At 50.0% G+C, this 18873-nt stretch overlaps 1 protein-coding gene across 1 annotated transcript; it reads left to right on the plus strand.

Moving 5' to 3' along the window:
* Positions 1-6880: 6880 nt before the first annotated feature.
* LOC308123418 (F-box/WD repeat-containing protein 7-like) lies at positions 6881-18235 on the plus strand (the record flags this gene model as incomplete). The annotated part of the gene is made up of 12 exons (XM_080485908.1): positions 6881-6963; positions 7896-8031; positions 10194-10328; positions 10975-11098; positions 11875-11996; positions 12330-12443; positions 12886-13067; positions 13204-13429; positions 13549-13615; positions 13969-14112; positions 14394-14543; positions 16186-18235. 12 exons carry the CDS (start codon positions 6881-6883, stop codon positions 16317-16319), a joined length of 1617 nt encoding a protein of 538 aa, XP_080342034.1. The 3' UTR covers positions 16320-18235.
* Positions 18236-18873: the final 638 nt, after the last annotated feature.

An 18873-nucleotide genomic window follows, 5' to 3' on the forward strand; every position in this document is an offset into this window, starting at 1 on the left:
GTCTCTCTGTCTCTGGACTCGTCCGACCTCGACTCAGAACTTCCAGGAGTAGCGTGAGCCGGGCGAGGCTACGTACTGTCCAGTTTGTACCGTAGACACAGTAGTAAATATATATATAGATATATATATATCTATATATATATTTACTGTATGTATATGTGTGTGTGTGTATATCAGTCAATATACTCACAGTAAACAATTGTTTTCTCTTTAAAAAGATTTTGTTGCCTGAACAACTTAATCTTTCTTCCACTCGTCCACTGAATCAGTTCGGATTGGCCGACTGGAATCGTTGGGAAAAGTGGTCCGCCACCTAGTGGCCGTGAGTGGAACTGCACCAAAGGGCTGCTCATGGCTACGTCCAGTCGACTGACCCGCCATATCGCTGTCACCGATAATACCCATAAGCCCCTCCCCCACCTGGTGACCTCATTAGGAGATTAAAGTTAAAATCCATCTTTGGTTTTATTGAAAAAATAAAATAAAATCTGGCTTTAATTTTTTGAGGAAAACCGTTTGTCCCGTCGTGAATCTTCATTCCTCCCTAGAGAACAATTCAGGCTGCCTAAGTACACACACACACACACACACACACACACACACACACACACACACACACACACACACACACACACACACACACACACACACACACACACACACACACACACAGAGACCCGCTCATTAAAATATACATGAGCACTAAGTCTCTTACATCCCTGCAACACCGCCTGTATTCATTATTGATGAACACACACACACACACACACACACACACACACACACACACACACGCGCTGCATGTCCACTGTTTGTTTCCTTTATAATCCACTTGTTGTTTGCTGCATTGCACCTCCACAACGTTTCCCGCTGTCCGCCCGGCTGACCGCCGCTCGCCGCTCCCGCAAAAAAAACCGTCTTTTGACGGCGGCGGTGTGGCGTTTCATCGCGGGCTCACGCTCTGCGAGCGGCCCGCGCCATCCGTCTGGTCAGTCCGGTCCACGTGAAGTCGACCATTTTTAACTAAACATAACTGCAGTTCCTGAGTTGTCCAGCGGTGGCGCACCGCTGCAGTGAGGACGGAGGGCTGAACTCCTCGGTCGTGGTCATCTGCCCGTCGTAACGAGGAATTTGGCCCGGACGTCGGACGTGACACTGCAAATTTTCGCTTTGCGTGCTAGCCAGCAGCTGCGAGCTCCAAGCTAGCTTGCTGCACGATGGCGTCCATATTGTCGTCCGTGACGTAGCAGAACGGGCCAATCACAGCCCTCGCGGTCTCCTGAGCTCTGTATGACGGGATTATAGGCTGGATACTGTGAAATGGGGACGCTGCATGATGAGTACTGATACCTGTACTAACCTTTAGCTACTTACCAATACCGAGTACAGATACGAGTACTAAGCTTTAGCTACTAGCCGATACCGAGTACCATCAAATGCCCTGATATTTTGTACAGTCTTCTTGTCTTTCTCCTTGATATTACAGAATCTCCGAAACACCAACATCGCTTGTTGACTGATGACATCACATGGTACCTGCCGGGTTGTATCGGGGAGCTGTTCCAGGTACGGGTACTCGGTCAAGTATCGGCCCGATACCGGTATCGGTGCGTCCCTGTTGCTTCGAGAAGTTTTCACCCAGGCAGGACGCGTCTCAATGTCCCGTTTGGCGGGAGGCTGTGAGGCCGGCGACCTCTCACGGTGTTGCTGCCGGTTGTTTGCGTCGAGTGATTGATGTTCGGGAACGGAGCTGCTGTTCGGTGGAGCGAGAGGCCGCTGCCGCCGCCGCTGCCGCCGCCGCTGCCGCCGCCGCCGCCGCCGCCGCCGCCGCCGCCGCCGCCGCCGCCGCCGCCGCCGCCGCCGCCAAACATCATCTGCTGAAAATCAATCTCTCACACATTCCTCTCATCCTCTCTCACTACATTGATTTTTCACACACTTGTAGGAGAAGTCGGTTGATACACACACACACACACACACACACACACACACACACACACACACAGGCCACATCTGCCTCGGTCTTTGAAGTGGTTTCTCTGTTTCCAGTGTCTGACAGTAGTTAGCTCTGAGGCTAACAACACACACACACACACACACACACACACACACACACACACACACACACACACACACACACTCTTTGCAAACTCAGAACAGCTGAAAAAGGACGATTTGACACAAAGATTAAAAAGAACAACGCTGTGACGTTGTGATTTCATCGTAAGAGAAACTGTCGGCTCGTTGTCGGTGAACGTTGTTCTGCAGTCGTTGTGTCTGAGGCCCCGTTTCCACGGCGACCTGAAAACCATGTCCGTTTCCACGGAAACGGCAGAAGCGCTGAAAACCATGTCGTTAGCATGTCGCCAGCACGAGTTGGTGCCGCTGTTCGTTTTTTGTAACGGAACCACACACGCGGACTCGGAGCGTTTTCGAAAAGTTGCGTTGTCTCCCTTTTCCATGGAGATAGAGTCAGAGCATTTTCACAAAGTTGCGGTTTGTCCCGTTTCCACGGAGACGGAGTCATGGCGTTTGTGAAAAGTTACTATTTCCTCCCCGTTTCCGTGGAGACAGAGTTTGGTTTTTTTTCCTAAAACTTGCGTTTTCCTCCGTTTCCATGGAGATTATATAAATGTAAATCCTATAAATATATATTTCCTCATGGAAACGTTCAAAACGGAACTTTTTGGAAGTATTCTGACTCCATCCTCATTGAAACAGGTGAAAATGCAACTTTTTGAAAATGCTGTCTCCATTGAAACGGGAGAGTGCGTGTGTGAGTGCTTTCAGTACTAGAATTAACAGCAGCACCCTCTAGTGGCCCGGCATGAATACTACATGGTTTACAGTCTGCGTTTTCCTCCAGGTACCTGGAGCCAGACTTGGAACTGTTTTCTAAAAGTTGTGAAGGAAAACCGAAACGCTACGAAGGTTCTGAGTTTTCATTTGAAAACGAAGGGGAGGGGGGAATTCACTCCGGGAACATTCCTGCCACGAGGCGTGGGAACAACCGCAACACCGAGTTCCAGCTGTTCTTCTCCTCCAGCTGATTGGTGGCTCCACCCTGAGAGAGAGAGAGAGAGAGAGAGAGAGAGAGAGAGAGAGAGAGAGAGAGAGAGAGAGAGAGAGAGAGAGAGAGAGAGAGAGAGAGAGAGAGAGAGAGAGAGAGAGAGAGAGAGAGAGAGAGAGAGAGAGAGAGAGAGAGAGAGAGAGAGAGAGAGAGAGAGAGAGAGAGAGAGAGAGAGAGAGAGAGAGAGAGAGAGCGCAGCTCCACGGAGGCTCGTGAATCAGCAGCACGAGCTCGTCGCTCCGCACCGAAACACCGACCGACCGACGGATGGAACTGTGACGTCACGCGCTCTAATCGTCTGGATTCATTCTGAATTATTAGAAGGAGAGAGAAAAGACCGGCTCTTTCTTTTCAGAGGGTTTGTCGGTGAATCGGGGACGTCTCTCCCGTGCGGGTGTCCGGGAGGCTGCAGGAGGAAGAGGAGGAGGAGGAAGAGGAGCGGACATCATGGGGTTCTACGGCACCTTGAAGCTCATCTTCTATAAAGTGAGTAAAAAAAAAAAAAAAAAGACATGGGGCTGGGTTTCCCGCAGGAAACCTGCCGGGCTCGTGCACCGCCGGGATGACGAGGCGTTTCTCTGCGTGCGCGCGTGGACCACTGCGGAACCGGCAGCGAGACGCAACTCGTTCACTGCGTTTTTTTTTTTTTTTTTTTTTAATTTTCACCTCCATCCATCGCCTTAAGGAGCGACTGTCTTCATCCAGCCACTCAGAACACATGAGCTTTTATCTCCTGGGTTTAAGCGTCCGATCAGTGTGACGGCGTCCTCGTTCAAACGCTCGCCGTCGTGAAAAGTTTCACTTTTATAGAAGATTCACGCCTCGATTAACCTTCACCTGAAAACGCAGAGATTTTTCTTTAAAGAAATCAGTTTCCACGGAAACGACAGAAATACTAATAACGATGTAGTTCTTGTGTCGGGCCACTAGTGGGCACTGTTGTTTGTTTTAGTAAGAAAACCACACACACACACACACACATGCAGCAGAGAACAACGAGCTCTAAACATCAACAATGTTTGAACATTCTAGTGGAAAGACCACCAAGTTGGATTGTTATTACATCCATCCATCCATCCATCCATCCATCCATCCATCCATCCATCCATCCATCTCCGGGTGGTGGTGGTGTCAGTCTGAGCACCGTCACCCAGATCACATAGCACCTATTAAGAACCTTCCTGCAGGTGGAGAGCCCACAGGAAGGTGGAGCGCCCACGGGAAGGTGGAGCGCCCACGGGAAGGTGGAGAGCCCACGGGAAGGTGGAGAGCCCACGGGAAGGTGGAGCGCCCACGGGAAGGTGGAGCGCCCACGGGAAGGTGGAGCGCCCACGGGAAGGTGGAGCGCCCACGGGAAGGTGGCACCCGGCGTGGGACATGAACCCTCTACCTTGAGACTGAGAGTCTGACGCTCTACCAGCTGAGCTGGCCGGGGAGATCATTGTTATTATAGTGACTGTCAAAATAAAAGTACCAAGTTGGATTGTCATTACAGTGACTGTCAAAATAAAAGCACCAAGTCCAGGAGAGTTTGGACTGGGAGTCACGACACCATGGAGGAATCTTTGTTCTGATTGGCCCTACTGAGCATGTGCAGAAGATGAGTCAAGACCAAGAACTCTTGGAACCAAGACCAAGACTTTGCGGGTCAGAGTCAAGACCAAGACCAGGACCAAGACCAAGACAAGTCTTAGACTTTGGAGTTGGACACCATAACAAGTTTGAGTTCACGGCTGCGTTGTCGCTTCCTAACGCGGCCAAACCCAGTAAAGACGCCAAACACTGCAGGTGTGAACCTGGACCCTCCTGGATCCAGCAGGTGTGAACCCAGACCCTCCTGGACCCTGCGGGTGTGAACCCGGACCCTCCTGGACCCTGCGGGTGTGAACCCGGACCCTCCTGGATCCAGCAGGTGTGAACCCGGACCCTCCTCGACCCTGGAGGTGTGAACCCAGACCCTCCTGGACCCTGCAGGTGTGAACCCGGACCCTCCTGGACCCTCAATAAACACCTGCCGCCACCTTGCAGACTCACCGTGACGCTCGGAGCCACGCAGGCGCCGCATGGCGTGTGAAAGTAAACGGCTGGATGATGCAGGAGCGAGTTTTAATTGTGTGTGTGTGTGTGTGTGTGTGTGTGTGTGTGTGTGTGTGTGTGTGTGTGTGTGTGTGTGTGTGTGTGTGTGTGTGTGTGTGTGTGTGTGTGTGTGTGTGTGTGTGTGTGTGTGTGTGTGTGTGTGTGTGTGTGTGTGTGTGGGGCAGCCTGTTAGCAAAGCGTGCGGCTCTATTTCAGACCAGCGCTGCAGCAGCGACATTCCTCTGATTTTCTGCATTCCTGCGTCCATTCACCGCGCGGGGGGGGTGGGGGTGGGGGGGGACTCGGGCCTCTCGGGGGGGGGGGGGGGGGGAGACTCGGGCCTCTCGGGGGGGGTTGCTGCTGCTGATCACTGTTTACATGTTCGTCCTCTTCACATTGTGAGATCGTAACAAGATCATCCAACACAGTGATAGAAATACATAAAGATATATATATATATACACACACACACACACACACACACACACACACACACACACACACACACACACACACACACACACACACACTCACTCACTCCATGTTGCCACAAAAAAATTAAATCAATCAATGATTGGCCGGTTGGAGCAACACACTTTTTAAACCAGCCAGGGAGACAGAGGACGGACTGTCTCCTCTTCTGGGACGTCAGTCCAGGTACGGGGACGAGTAGTACTGCTGGAGAACTTTTAGGAAGTCAGTTTATCATCACATGACCTTTAATTAACGCCGCTGATGCAACCTGGGCGACTGTTTCTGCGCTGGAAACACATATTTGCTTTGAAAGTGGTGGAACTTTTTGGAAAACGCTCAGACTCCGTCCGTCGCCATGTAGACGGGCGAAAACGAGACTTTCTGGAAACCGTCTGGGCTCCCGAAGATTCCAGAGGCAAGGTCGTGATTCTACACTTGATCTCTCCAGATCTGGATTTGAGGCTGAAGCAATCAGTTTCACTACATTCAGACTTTCCTCGAGGCTTCAACACTCTTTCTTTCTTTCTTTGAGAAACTCTGGATTTGTTGTGTTGAATCGGTCAAATGTTGATATTCTGCTGCCGCCACGCCATCCTTGATATCCCAGAATCCCTTGGGGCAGGTTCCCAAGATGGCGTCAGTCAGTGAAACACAAACAGACTTGGTTCCGGTTCGTTTGTAGATTTAGGAAGCGGCGCTTTGGAAATCAGTGGAAATGAACGGCGATGGTCTAGTTTTGGTTTATTCTCTGTGCAGAAGTGAGACTTTCTTATAGAAAGTAGATTTTAAAGGTTTTTTCTGGTCGAATATCTTCAAGGTTCCGGCCTCATTCGTTCATTCGTTGGTTTTTATGCTTGTATTTTACCGACTTTTCACAACAATCAACCCAAATTACCTGAAATCTTCAGGGATGGTTTGTCTAATCAATTAGATTTTGGGACTTTAACGACTAAACGTTTCTGAATAAATCCCAAAAAAACCTGCGAAAACAAGTCCCATACAAAGCGGATGAGAGAGGCACCTCATGCAGGAGATCAGCGTCTGTTGCCACGGAGACGCTCCCTGCTCAGTGTTTCACGGTGTTTTAGCGACCTGACAGGCTAGTTAGCATCGATATGAGCTAACGGCTAACATGCTAGTGATGCTAACTCGGTTACTCAAACAAATGTGACGTTGGTGAAGGTCTGCGCTCTACCGAGTGTAGCTCTAGCTGATATTGTTTTGTAACCAGTGTTTCCCTTTGCGTCTCTCCGCCTCCAGATGAAGAGGAAGTTGGATCACGGTCCGGACGGCCGGCCGTTCCCTTCGGGGAAGAAGCACTGCAAAGGCAACGCTTTCCTCAGGTAAGGCCAACAGTATGCGATATTGTACTTCAATCACCAGCAGTATGTGATATTGTACTTCAATTTGAGTCCATTTAACCTCAAATACTAAAGAGAATCAGGGGCCGACTCGGAGGACTCAAAAGCCACGTGTCTCCAGACCTCACACGGGGCACCATTATGTTGATCAGCAATAAGAGTTCTGTCATTGATTACGGCAAGTAATAAATCTGGAAGTAACTTATGAAAACTTAAAATTATTAATTGAAGTAAACTGTCATTTAATCATTAATAATTGTAATAAAAGTAATTGATTAATTAAAGTTAATGAATAATTCAAATTAATGTATTAATTTAAATACATTTGTTATTCATTCATTACTAATTGAGGGGCACGATCAGTCTCAGCTGAAAGATTCTACACGTTAGTTAATATTTAGTCAAAAAATATGAAGATACTTAAACAAAAGAGAACATGTGAGACTCAATCACAGACTTACAATACAGTCGAAAACAATAATCACGTTTTTTTGTTGTTCCGTCAGTAAACTCACTAAAGTCACCAAATATCCAGGTTCGTACCGTACCGTACTGTACTGTACTGTAGTGTACCGTACCATACTGTACTGTACTGTAGTGTACCGTACCGTACTGTAGCATGCCATTCCGTACCATACTGTAGCATACCGTACTGTACCATAGTGTACAGTACCGTATTGTAGCGTACCGTGCCGTTGTGTACCGTCCCGTACTGTACCCTACCATACCTTTGTGTACCGTACCGTACCATAGTGTACTGTACAGTACCGTACCGGCACATACTGCACAGTGGAAGCATTAGAGGCTTTAGGGAAAGTGTGTACCGTTGGTAAACTAACTCCAGGGTTTGATTCCATTTGAAGTACGTGTCTCTTTGCTGCGGCCTGCAGCCTTCACCTTCTGTATCTCCACAGTCCAGCCAGTGTGGTTCAGGCCACGCCCACCACATTCGGCGACCTGCGGCTAGCCAATGGGCATTCGGCTCAGCGGCGACGTGTCACCTCTGGTCCGCCTCCGTCGGGCCTGCAGGACTGGCTCCGTACCTTCCAGGTCAGCTGATTTACAGCCACGTCATTCACGACCTCTCTCCGTGATGCTCTGGACGATTGTGGCGACGTCCGGAATAATCTAGAAAATAAAATACCTCGTAGGAGCCGAAACCAGTGGAAAGTCCACAGTGGTTAACTGTGTTTCACTGGTTAGCCAGAACATTATGACCACCCGAGCAAGACCCCGTTTATGTGACGTTTCAAAAGTGAAAATGCATCATTTGTGGGGGTTTGTTTCAGGAAAGTTTTGTGTTTCCATGGCAACGGCAGAAACAATAAAACAATAGATCAATAAACTGTAAAAAAATTAACAATGGGAGTTTTTCCTACGTTTCCAAGGAGACGGAGCATTTCAGAAAAGTTGCGTTTTTTTCGAGTAGAAAGAGTTGAAACGTTTTCAAAAAGCTGCTTTTTTTCCCCGTTTCCATGGAGTCGGATCATTTTCAAACAGTTCCACCTTGGGAGCCGTTTCCATTGAGACGTGGTCGGAATGTTTTCAAAGCGCAGCGTTTCTGCCGTTGCCGCGTAACACGAAATTTTTTCGGAAAAAGAAATGCAAAAAACACATTTTTTTAAAAGTTGTTTTTATTTATCTTATAGCACTGTATGAATGCGTTTCCACCTGTTATATAACAGCTATATAAACAGTATATTTATGGTTCAGAAGCTTTGATATGATGGAAATGATGAACCCAACAAGTTGTTGACTTTCTGCTGCGTTTGCTGATCTGCTCAGAAACATGGCAACCCAGCAGCAGCCGTCCTGCAGTGCTTTTCTGCATTTTGGTAAAAGTGCGCCGGTTTCTTCCGCTCGCTGCACGCGAACACAGCGATGCCTCCGAGCTGCTCTTATGTAACGGAAAAAAGAACACAGTACAAACACACACACAAAATACTGCTTTCTGCTTGTAGCTCGGGGGTTGAAGTGCCAGCGAGGTCGGAGAAACAAAGACGCGGTCAGACCGCGTCGTTTTTACGTTTCAGTGTGAGAACAAGTTTGCATCTACACAGCAATGGTTTTCAAAATAATGTCCGTTCACGCAGAAATAGCATTAACACTGAAAACGATGTAGTTTTCATGTTGGTCCACTAGTTGGTGCTGTTGGTTGTATTTGTAATGAAACCACACACATACACACACACACACACACACACACACACACACACACACACACACACACACACACGCAGCAGAGCACAATCCGTTATAAACACTAACAATGCGAGTTTTTCCCCGTTTCCATGGAGACGAAGTCAGAGCGTTTTTGAAAACTTGCTTGTTTCCCCCCCATTCACATGGAGGCAGGGCTTATTCGAAATTTTACAGTTTCCCCTCGTTTCCATGGAGACAGAATCTGAGTGTTTTCCATCGTTTCCATGGGGATAAAGTTGGAGCATGTTCCCTTGTTTCCATGGCGACGGAGTCGGAGGGCTTTCCCTCATGCCCATGGAGACAGAGTTGGTGGTGTTATTCCTCGTTTTGAGTTTTCTCTCATTTCCATGGAGACGAAGTAGGAGTGTTTTTGAAATGTTGGTTTTCCCCAATCTCCATGGAGACGGACCATTATCCCCCATCTCCATGGAGACGGACCATTATCCCCCATCTCCATGGAGACGGACCATTATCCCCCATCTCCATGGAGACGGAGCGTTTCCCCTCATTTCCACGGAGACAGAGTCAGAGGGTTGTCCCTCGTGTCCATGGAGACGGAGTTGAAGCATTTTTCCTCGTTTCCATGGCGGCAGAGATGGACTGTTTTCCCTTGTTTCCATGGAGATGGGTTCAGAGTTATTTCCTTCGTTTCCATGGAGACAGAGTCGGAGCGTTTTTGAAATGTTTTTTTCCCCTGCCATTTCCGTGGAGACGGAGCATTTTCCCACGTTGCCATGGAGATGGACTGTTGGCGTTTTTGAAACGATGTGTTTTCTCTTACTCAGTTACTTGTGTAAACAGACGACCACAAAGCTACGACAGATGCGTTTTCACTCGTGAACGTCGTCTTACAAACGGGGCCTAAATCCGATCTGGATTGAATTCTTCGTTCAATGTTTTACTTTGGCCTCATCGCCGTCTGTCGTGTTTTAACGTGGCGTCATGGTGAAACGTGGCGGTTGTGGTGGGACCATGTGACAGCAGGGTGACGGTGTCTGTCCTGCCCTCAGACGTGGAGCGGCCCCGAGAGGCTGCTGGCCCTGGACCAGCTGATCGACCGGTGCGAGACCGGCCAGGTGAAGCACGTGATGCAGGTGATCGAGCCGCAGTTCCAGAGAGACTTCATATCGCTGCTGCCCAAAGAGGTACGGAGATCCAGAACGCAGCTTTTCTAGAGATACAAAGAGGAGGGCAGGGTGTTAATAGTTTAAAATAACAATAATAACAAGGAGATACAACGTTAAACCGAGTTATTTTACTTGACATTTCTATTAAATGTCCAGTTTCATTTGAAAATCCTCAGAGTTTTTAACGTTCGCAGCTTTTCTGGAGATATAAAGAGGTGAAAACAGGGTGTTATTAGGTGGAAATTGAGATATTGTGAAAACTGTCTTATTTTGGCTTTTATTTTGCTTAAATGTCGGGTTTCAATTGCAAAGCCCAGAGATTTAAGTGTTCACAGCTTTTCTGGAGATATAAAGACGATAAAACGGGTGTCAGTAGGTAAAAGTGGAGATATTATCAATAGCAGCTAACTGCTATCAGCTAACTTTAACAGAGGTGAGTTTATGGAGTTAGCCTCTTGTGTCAATCGAAACCTCCCGTTTTGGGGTGGCGCCCCCTTGTGGGCGAGTCTGGTTTGAACAAAGACCCCAAACAAAAACAATCAGCCACTTTCCAGATTCAGATTTTCAGTTTCAACTGAGGTTCCAACACCAAGACACTTTTTTTTAACGAGGAACCGTGGGACTTCCCCGTGACGGCTCGTCGTGACGTTCCCCGTGTTTGCAGTTGGCGCTGTACGTGTTGACCTTCCTGGCGCCGCGGGACCTGCTGCGGGCCGCGCAGACCTGCCGCTACTGGAGGATCCTGGCCGAAGACAACCTGCTGTGGAGGGAGAAGTGCCGAGAGGAAGGTAACGGCTCAGCGCAACTTTTTGAATATTCTGTCTTCATGTTGATGGGGGAGAACACAACCTTTTTTGAAAATGTTCCAAATACGTCTCCATGGAAACAGGACAGCACGCAACTTTTTGAAAGTGGCTCCCGAAGTGGAACCATTTTTTCCGTGGAAGCGGACGTCGTTTTTCAGACTGTTGCTGTGAGTTTTTGCTTGAAACTTTGTAGACGAGGCCTCAGGAGAACGGAGTGAGTTTGGTTTGCTTCCAGGTGGGAAGAGGAAGTAACCTCTACGCCTTTATTTTGAAAAGTATGGAGGAACATGTACGCACACACACTGACAGCTCCCCATCATTCAGCGCAATGCAGTGCCTCTGGATGTGTGTGTGTGTGTGTGTGTGTGTGTGTGTGTGTGTGTGTGTGTGTGTGTGTGTGTGTGTGTGTGTGTGTGTGTGTGTGTGTGTGTGTGTGTGTGTGTGTGTGTGTGTGTGTGTGTGTGTGTGTGTGTGTGTGTGTGTGTGTGTGTGTGTGTGTGTGTCTTGGCGCGCTGCCAGCACTCAGCAGTCACACCAATGAGGCCTCTTAGCATTGCGTCACAGTCATGCTAATGAAGCTACCGCTAACTCGCCGCCTCCATTAATGAGCCTAATTACGGCCAACGCCGTTAGCGTCGCTAACGCTGTAGCATTTTCATTTTTTAGCAGTTTTTTTCCCGGGACGGTCTAAAGTGTTTCTCCTCGTGGAGCGCCGGTCTGAAATCACCGTGGCAACCGGTCTGTCGTCCTCTCTGCAGGCGTGTCGGAGTGTGCGTCGTCCGCCCGCAGGAAGTGTGCGCTCGGCCCGTGGAAGTCGGTGTTCCTCCGCCAGCACCGCATCGAGACCAACTGGAGGAAGGGCGACGGCCGGGAGCCCCAGGTACTCGCACCGGAGCACCAGAACGCGCTCGACACGTGGCCACGGCTACCCCCACCCTGTCCCCACCCTGTCCCCGCCCTGTCCCCACCCTGTCTCCACCCTGTCCCCACCCTGTCTCCACCCTGTCCCCACCTTTCTCACCCTGTCCCCACCCTGTCCCCACCCTGTCTCCACCCTGTCTCCACCCTGTCCCCACCCTGTCCCCACCTTTCTCACCCTGTCCCCCCCCGTCTCCACCCTGTCGCCACCCTGTCCCCACCTTTCCCACCCTGTCCCCACCCTGTCCCCACCCTTCTCACCCTGTCCCACTCTGCCCCCCCCCGGTCCCTGCAGGTTCTGAAAGGTCACGACGACCACGTCATCACGTGTCTCCAGTTCAGCGGCGACCTGATCGTTAGCGGCTCCGACGACAACACGCTCAAAGTCTGGTCCGCCGCCACGGGCAAGGTAACCACAGTCAAGACGAGCACACACACACACACACACACACACACACACACACAGACACACACACACACACACACACACACACACACACACACACACACACACACACACACACACACATGTTCTGTGCTTCCCCGCCGCTGCAGGCGGCTGCATTTAAATTAACTTCATTAGCAGTGGGTGGAACGCGGCGCCGGTCGCCGGCGTCTTCCAGCGACTGTCGCCACGGCGAAGTTTAACCCCTGTTACCATGGCAACAAACACCTTCAAGGTGAACCTGCTCCCACTGCGTGTGTCAATATTTGTTTTACACACTTGAGGAAGGATCAAGTTTTAAAGAATAAACCGTCACTCTTCTTCACGTTCCTTCACTTTCACTCCAAAAAATTTCAAATGAAATAAAAGACGATGTTTGACGATGGAATCTCTGCGTGCGTCGCAGTGTCTGCGCACGCTGAACGGCCACACCGGCGGCGTGTGGTGCAGTCAGATGACGGTTGCCACGGTGATCAGCGGCTCCACCGACAGGACGCTACGGGTGTGGGACGCCGAGAGCGGCGAGTGTGTGCACACGCTGTACGGACACACGTCCACCGTGCGCTGCATGCATCTCCACGGCAACCGGTAACACACACACACACACACACACACACACACACACACACACACACACACACACACACACACACACACACACACACACACACACACACATACACATACTCTTCAGCGTTGACCAATCAGGCGTCGCCCCCCTCAGGGTGGTGTCGGGCTCTCGGGACGCCACGCTGCGGGTGTGGGACGTGTTGACGGGCCGCTGTGACCACGTGCTGACGGGCCACGTGGCGGCGGTCCGCTGCGTTCAGTTCGACGGCCGCCGTGTCGTGTCGGGCGGCTACGACTACATGGTGAAGGTGTGGGACCCCGAGACGGAGGCGTGTCTGCACACGCTGCAGGGACACACCAACAGAGTGTACTCACTGCAGGTGACCACACACACACACACACACACACACACACACACACACACACACACACACACACACACGCACGCACACGCCTGGTTTTGGTCGTGGTGTCACACCTTGTCCTCGTCTCTTTGCAGTTCGACGGCGTGTTTGTGGTCAGCGGATCGTTGGACACGTCCATCAGAGTCTGGGACACTGAGACAGGTACACACTGGACAGGAAGTGGTCCAAAGACCAGGTACACATGGGACAGGAAGTGGTCTAAAGACCAGATACACACTGGACAGGAAGTGGTCTAAAGACCAGGTACACATGGGACAGGAAGTGGTCTAAAGACCAGGTACACACTGGACAGGAAGTGGTCTAAAGACCAGGTTCACACGGGACAGGAAGTGGTCTAAAGACCAGTCAAAAAGAGACTTGAAGGAATTTGAATAAACCAAGGCCTAAGAATAAACTAGAAACTATATCAGGAACTAGTTCGACGCTCCTTCTAGTCATTTCCAGAACGTAACGCAGTTTGAGTGTGACGGTGTGGACGTGTCCTCCCGTCCCAGGTGGCTGCATCCACACGCTGACGGGTCACCAGTCGCTGACCAGCGGCATGGAGCTGCGCGACAACGTCCTGGTGTCCGGCAACGCCGACTCTACGGTCCGAGTGTGGGACGTCCGGACGGGACAGTGTCTGCACACGCTGCAAGGTGAGTCCTGGAACCGCGGAACCGCAGGCGCACTCAGCTCAGCGCGATGCGTTCAAGGACCAGCGCTCAGCTCAGCGCGATGCGTTCAAGGACCAGCGCGATGCGTTCAAGGACCAGCGCTCAGCTCAGCGCGATGCGTTCAAGGACCAGCGCTCAGCTCAGCGCGATGCGTTCAAGGACCAGCGCTCAGCTCAGCGCGATGCGATGCGTTCAAGGACCAGCGCGATGCGTTCAAGGACCAGCTGCACTCCGATGACTGACGAGGTGTCGTTGTCCCGCAGGGCCCAACAAGCACCAGTCGGCCGTGACGTGCCTGCAGTTCTGTCGAGGTCTGGTTCTGTCCAGCTCCGACGACGGAACCGTCAAGCTGTGGGACCTGCGGACCGGAGCCTGGGTGCGGGACGTGGTGGCGCTGCAGAGCCGGGGATCAGGTCAGGACGGAAACTTAAGAACCAGTACCAGAACTGATTTGGAGGAGACTTTAGTCTGATCTCATCTTCGACCAGTTCTGGTCGTGTTCTGGACCAGTCCACCAGTCCACCAGTCCACCAGTCCACCATCTTTAAATTTAACTGGTTTTTAAAAAACTTTACACGGTTTCAGGCAGATTTATTTAGTTTCAGAGTTTGTGGTTAAACCATTTCTTTTAGTTTTTACTTCTTTCATATCAGTTTTAGAAAGTTTTATCTGCTTTTCCACCAACTTTATCTTTTTAAGGTCAAATTTATCTGGTTCAGACCCGTTCTATCTGTTTCAGACCCGTTCTGTCTGGTTCAGACCCGTTCTATCTGGTTCAGACCCGTTTTATCTGGTTCAGACCCGTTCTATCTGGTTCAGACCCGTTCTATCTATTTCAGACCCGTTCTGTCTGGTTCAGACCCGTTCTGTCTGGTTCAGACCCGTTCTATCTGGTTCAGACCCGTTTTATCTGGTTCAGACCCGTTTTATCTGGTTCAGACCCGTTCTGTCTGGTTCAGGCCCGTTCTATCTGGTTCAGACCCGTTCTATCTATTTCAGACCCGTTCTGTCTGGTTCAGACCCGTTCTGTCTGGTTCAGACCCGTTCTGTCTGGTTCAGACCCGTTCTGTCTGGTTCTATACAGTTTTATTCATTCATTGCACCAGTCTTTTCTTTCAACCATTTAAATCTTTTCTGGTTTTGCAGTTTTTTGTGTTTTTAAATGATACCAGAGTAAATTTTCACTTTAAAGTCATTTTGGAGAAGATTGTTGTTCGTTTGATTCCAGAACCTTTTTCCTTCAAACTGATGATCCGTGTCCAAGTTTCATATCAGACGAGTAAGAATGTTTTTAGGGACTTTTTCCAAACACTATCCAGTACGTGAGCCAGTACCTGAGCCAGTACCTGAGCCAGTAAATGAGTCAGTACGTGAGCCAGTACCTGAGCCAGTACCTGAGCCAGTACCTGAGCCAGTACGTGAGCCAGTACCTGAGCCAGTACCTGAGCCAGTAAATGAGTCAGTACATGAGCCAGTACCTGAGCCAGTACCTGAGCCAGTACCTGAGCCAGTACCTGAGCCAGTAAATGAGTCAGTACATGAGCCAGTACCTGAGCCAGTAAATGAGTCAGTACATGAGCCAGTACTTGAGCCAGTAAATGAGTCAGTATGTGAGCCAGTACGTGAGCCAGTACCTGAGCCAGTACGTGAGCCAGTACCTGAGCCAGTATGTGAGCCAGTACCTGAGCCAGTACCTGAGCCAGTACCTGAGCCAGTACGTGAGCCAGTACCTGAGCCAGTACGCGAGCCAGTACGCGAGCCAGTACGCGAGCCAGTACCTGAGCCAGTACGTGAGCCAGTACATGAGCCAGTACCTGAGCCAGTACGCGAGCCAGTACCTGAGCCAGTACGCGAGCCAGTACGTGAGCCAGTACGTGAGCCAGTACATGAGCCAGTACGCGAGCCAGTACGTGAGCCAGTACGTGAGCCAGTACGCGAGCCAGTACGTGAGCCAGTACGCGAGCCAGTACATGAGTCAGTACGTGAGCCAGTACATGAGTACCACACCTTGTACTGGGTTCTATATTTGTTCCCTGACGTTGTGTGTCTGAACAGGGGGCGTGGTCTGGAGGATCCGGGCGTCCGACACCCGGCTGGTTTGTGCCGCCGGCAGCCGGAACGGGACGGAGGAGACCAAACTGCTGGTGCTGGACTTCGACCTGGAGGACAGGAAGGAGGAGACGGACTGAGGAGGACGAAGGATGAAAGACGAAGGACGGCGATTACGGATTGTCGGGTTAATTTATATATTTTTTTTAAGAAGCTTTCATAAAGTGACTTTTTTTGTTTGTTTTTGTTTGTTTTTTGGGACCAAAGTCACGACTGAACCGTTTTTATTGTTACTCCTCCGCTGTCAGGCGTGAATGTCACGCTGCGTCCTGATTGGTCCTGAAGGGCCAAACAGGAAGTGAAAATGTCGGACGGCGACGACCGATGAATGTTTGACGCTTTAATGGACACAACGGAAGAAAAAAAAAAGCTGGTTACCACGACAACGTGTGAATGTAAACGAGGGCGTTCACTCCTGCTGCTGCTGAACCAACGAGCCAAACCGGCCAATCAGAAGCCACCAAATCTGCCCGGGTGGAGCCTCACGGGCGGCGACGGACACCAGCCCTCCGACACAAACGAGACGCGCGACATCAGTTAAAAATGTATTTATTTATTTTGTTTACATTTGGTTTTTCCAATTTTCTCTGGGAGGTTGCGGCGCTCTGTGGCCGACTGGAGGAGGCGGAGCTTCACCAAAACACCTGAACCTTTAATGCTGCAGTTTGACGTGACGAAGTTTGTCTCGCTGATCCGCTGGGAAAATTTACCATTAAAGAAACTTTTATTTGAGGAAGTTTGCAGCCGTGACGTCCTGAAACAGATATTCAAAGATAAACGCGGCAATTTGAGTGTTTTTGTTTCATTTCCTTTAGAAATCACGGCTATTTAGAAGGTGGTGAAACAGCCTGCGACCTCTAGTGGTTGTAGCAGGTATTACAGTAGTAGTAGTGTCAAACCACACTGAATCTTTTATAAACCATAAAAAAGATGTTTTACAAAGTTACTTTTTATTCTTCCAAAACCTTAATTTTCTTTTTAAAGCAATGTTACAAATTATTATTTAGTTATTTTCACAAAACAAAACAAAACAAATGTCTTCACATCAGGGTTTTCCATCTTAAATGATATAAAAAATCAGTCGTATTAAAAGAAAACAACCCAAAATGAAATGATTTTGGTGACATCATCGCCGTGGTGACATCATCGCCATGGTGACACCATCCGCCGTGGTGACATCATCGCCGTGGTGACACCATCGCCATGGTGACACCATCCGCCATGGTAACATCATCGCCGTGGTGATATCATCGCCGTGGTGACATCATCGCCTTTGTGACATCATCGCCATGGTGACATCATCGCTGTGGTGACATCATCGCCGTGGTGACATCATCGCCATGGTGACATCATCGCTGTGGTGACATCATCGCCGTGGTGACATCATCGCTGTTGTGACATCATCGCCATGGTGACATCATCGTAATGGTGACATCATCGTCGTGGTGACATCGTCGTGGTGAGATCATCGTAATGGTGACATCATCGTCGTGGTGACATCATCGCCGTGGTGGCACCATCGCCATGGTGACACCATCGCCATGGTGACATCATCGCCATGGTAACATCATCGCCATGGTGACATCATCGCCGTGGTGACATCATCGCCGTGGTGACATCATCGCCATGGTAACATCATCGCCATGGTAACATCATCGCCGTGGTGATATCATCGCCATGGTAACATCATCGCCATGGTGACATCGCCATGGTGACATCATCGCCGTTGTGACATCATCGCCGTTGTGACATCATCGCCATGGTGACATCATCGTAATGGTGACATCATCGTCGTGGTGACATCGTCGTGGTGAGATCATCGTAATGGTGACATCATCGGGACTTCGACTTCAAAATGACTTTTTTCCTGTAAATATTCCAACTTAATGAGGAGAAATTCTCGACATTCACTCAAGATTTTAGTTTTTTTTCTTTTTAAGAAACTTCCTTTTCTAAATGACACAAACTGCAGCATTACTTTTTCTTTTCGGTTTGAGTTCCTCTCTCCCTCTCCTCCAGACAGGATCTCCTCTCTCCCTCTCCTCCCTCCTCCAGACAGGATCTCCTCTCTCCCTCTCCTCCCTCCTCCAGACAGGATCTCCTCCCTCCTCCAGACAGGATCTCCTCTCTCCCTCTCCTCTCTCCTCCAGACAGGATCTCCTCTCTCCCTCTCCTCCCTCCTCCAGACAGGATCTCCTCTCTCCCTCTCCTCCCTCCTCCAGACAGGATCTCCTCTCTCCCTCTCCTCCCTCCTCCAGACAGGATCTCCCTCTCCTCCCTCCTCCAGACAGGATCTCCTCTCTCCTCCAGACAGGATCTCCTCTCTCCCTCTCCTCTCTCCTCCAGACAGGATCTCCTCTCTCCTCCAGACAGGATCTCCTCTCTCCCTCTCCTCTCTCCTCCAGACAGGATCTCCTCTCTCCCTCTCCTCCCTCCTCCAGACAGGATCTCCCTCTCCTCCCTCCTCCAGACAGGATCTCCTCTCTCCCTCTCCTCCCTCCTCCAGACAGGATCTCCCTCTCCTCACTTTTGGTTTTTCCAGCTCATCCAGTCGATCCTCAGAAAGAATTGTTTCGAGGACGAAGGGGACGACGATGATAATGATGATGATGATGATACAATGTGCTGCGGTTG

The sequence above is a fragment of the Lipophrys pholis genome (genome assembly GCF_963383615.2).
Source record: "Lipophrys pholis genome assembly, chromosome: 18".
NCBI classification, from domain to species: domain Eukaryota; kingdom Metazoa; phylum Chordata; class Actinopteri; order Blenniiformes; family Blenniidae; genus Lipophrys; species Lipophrys pholis.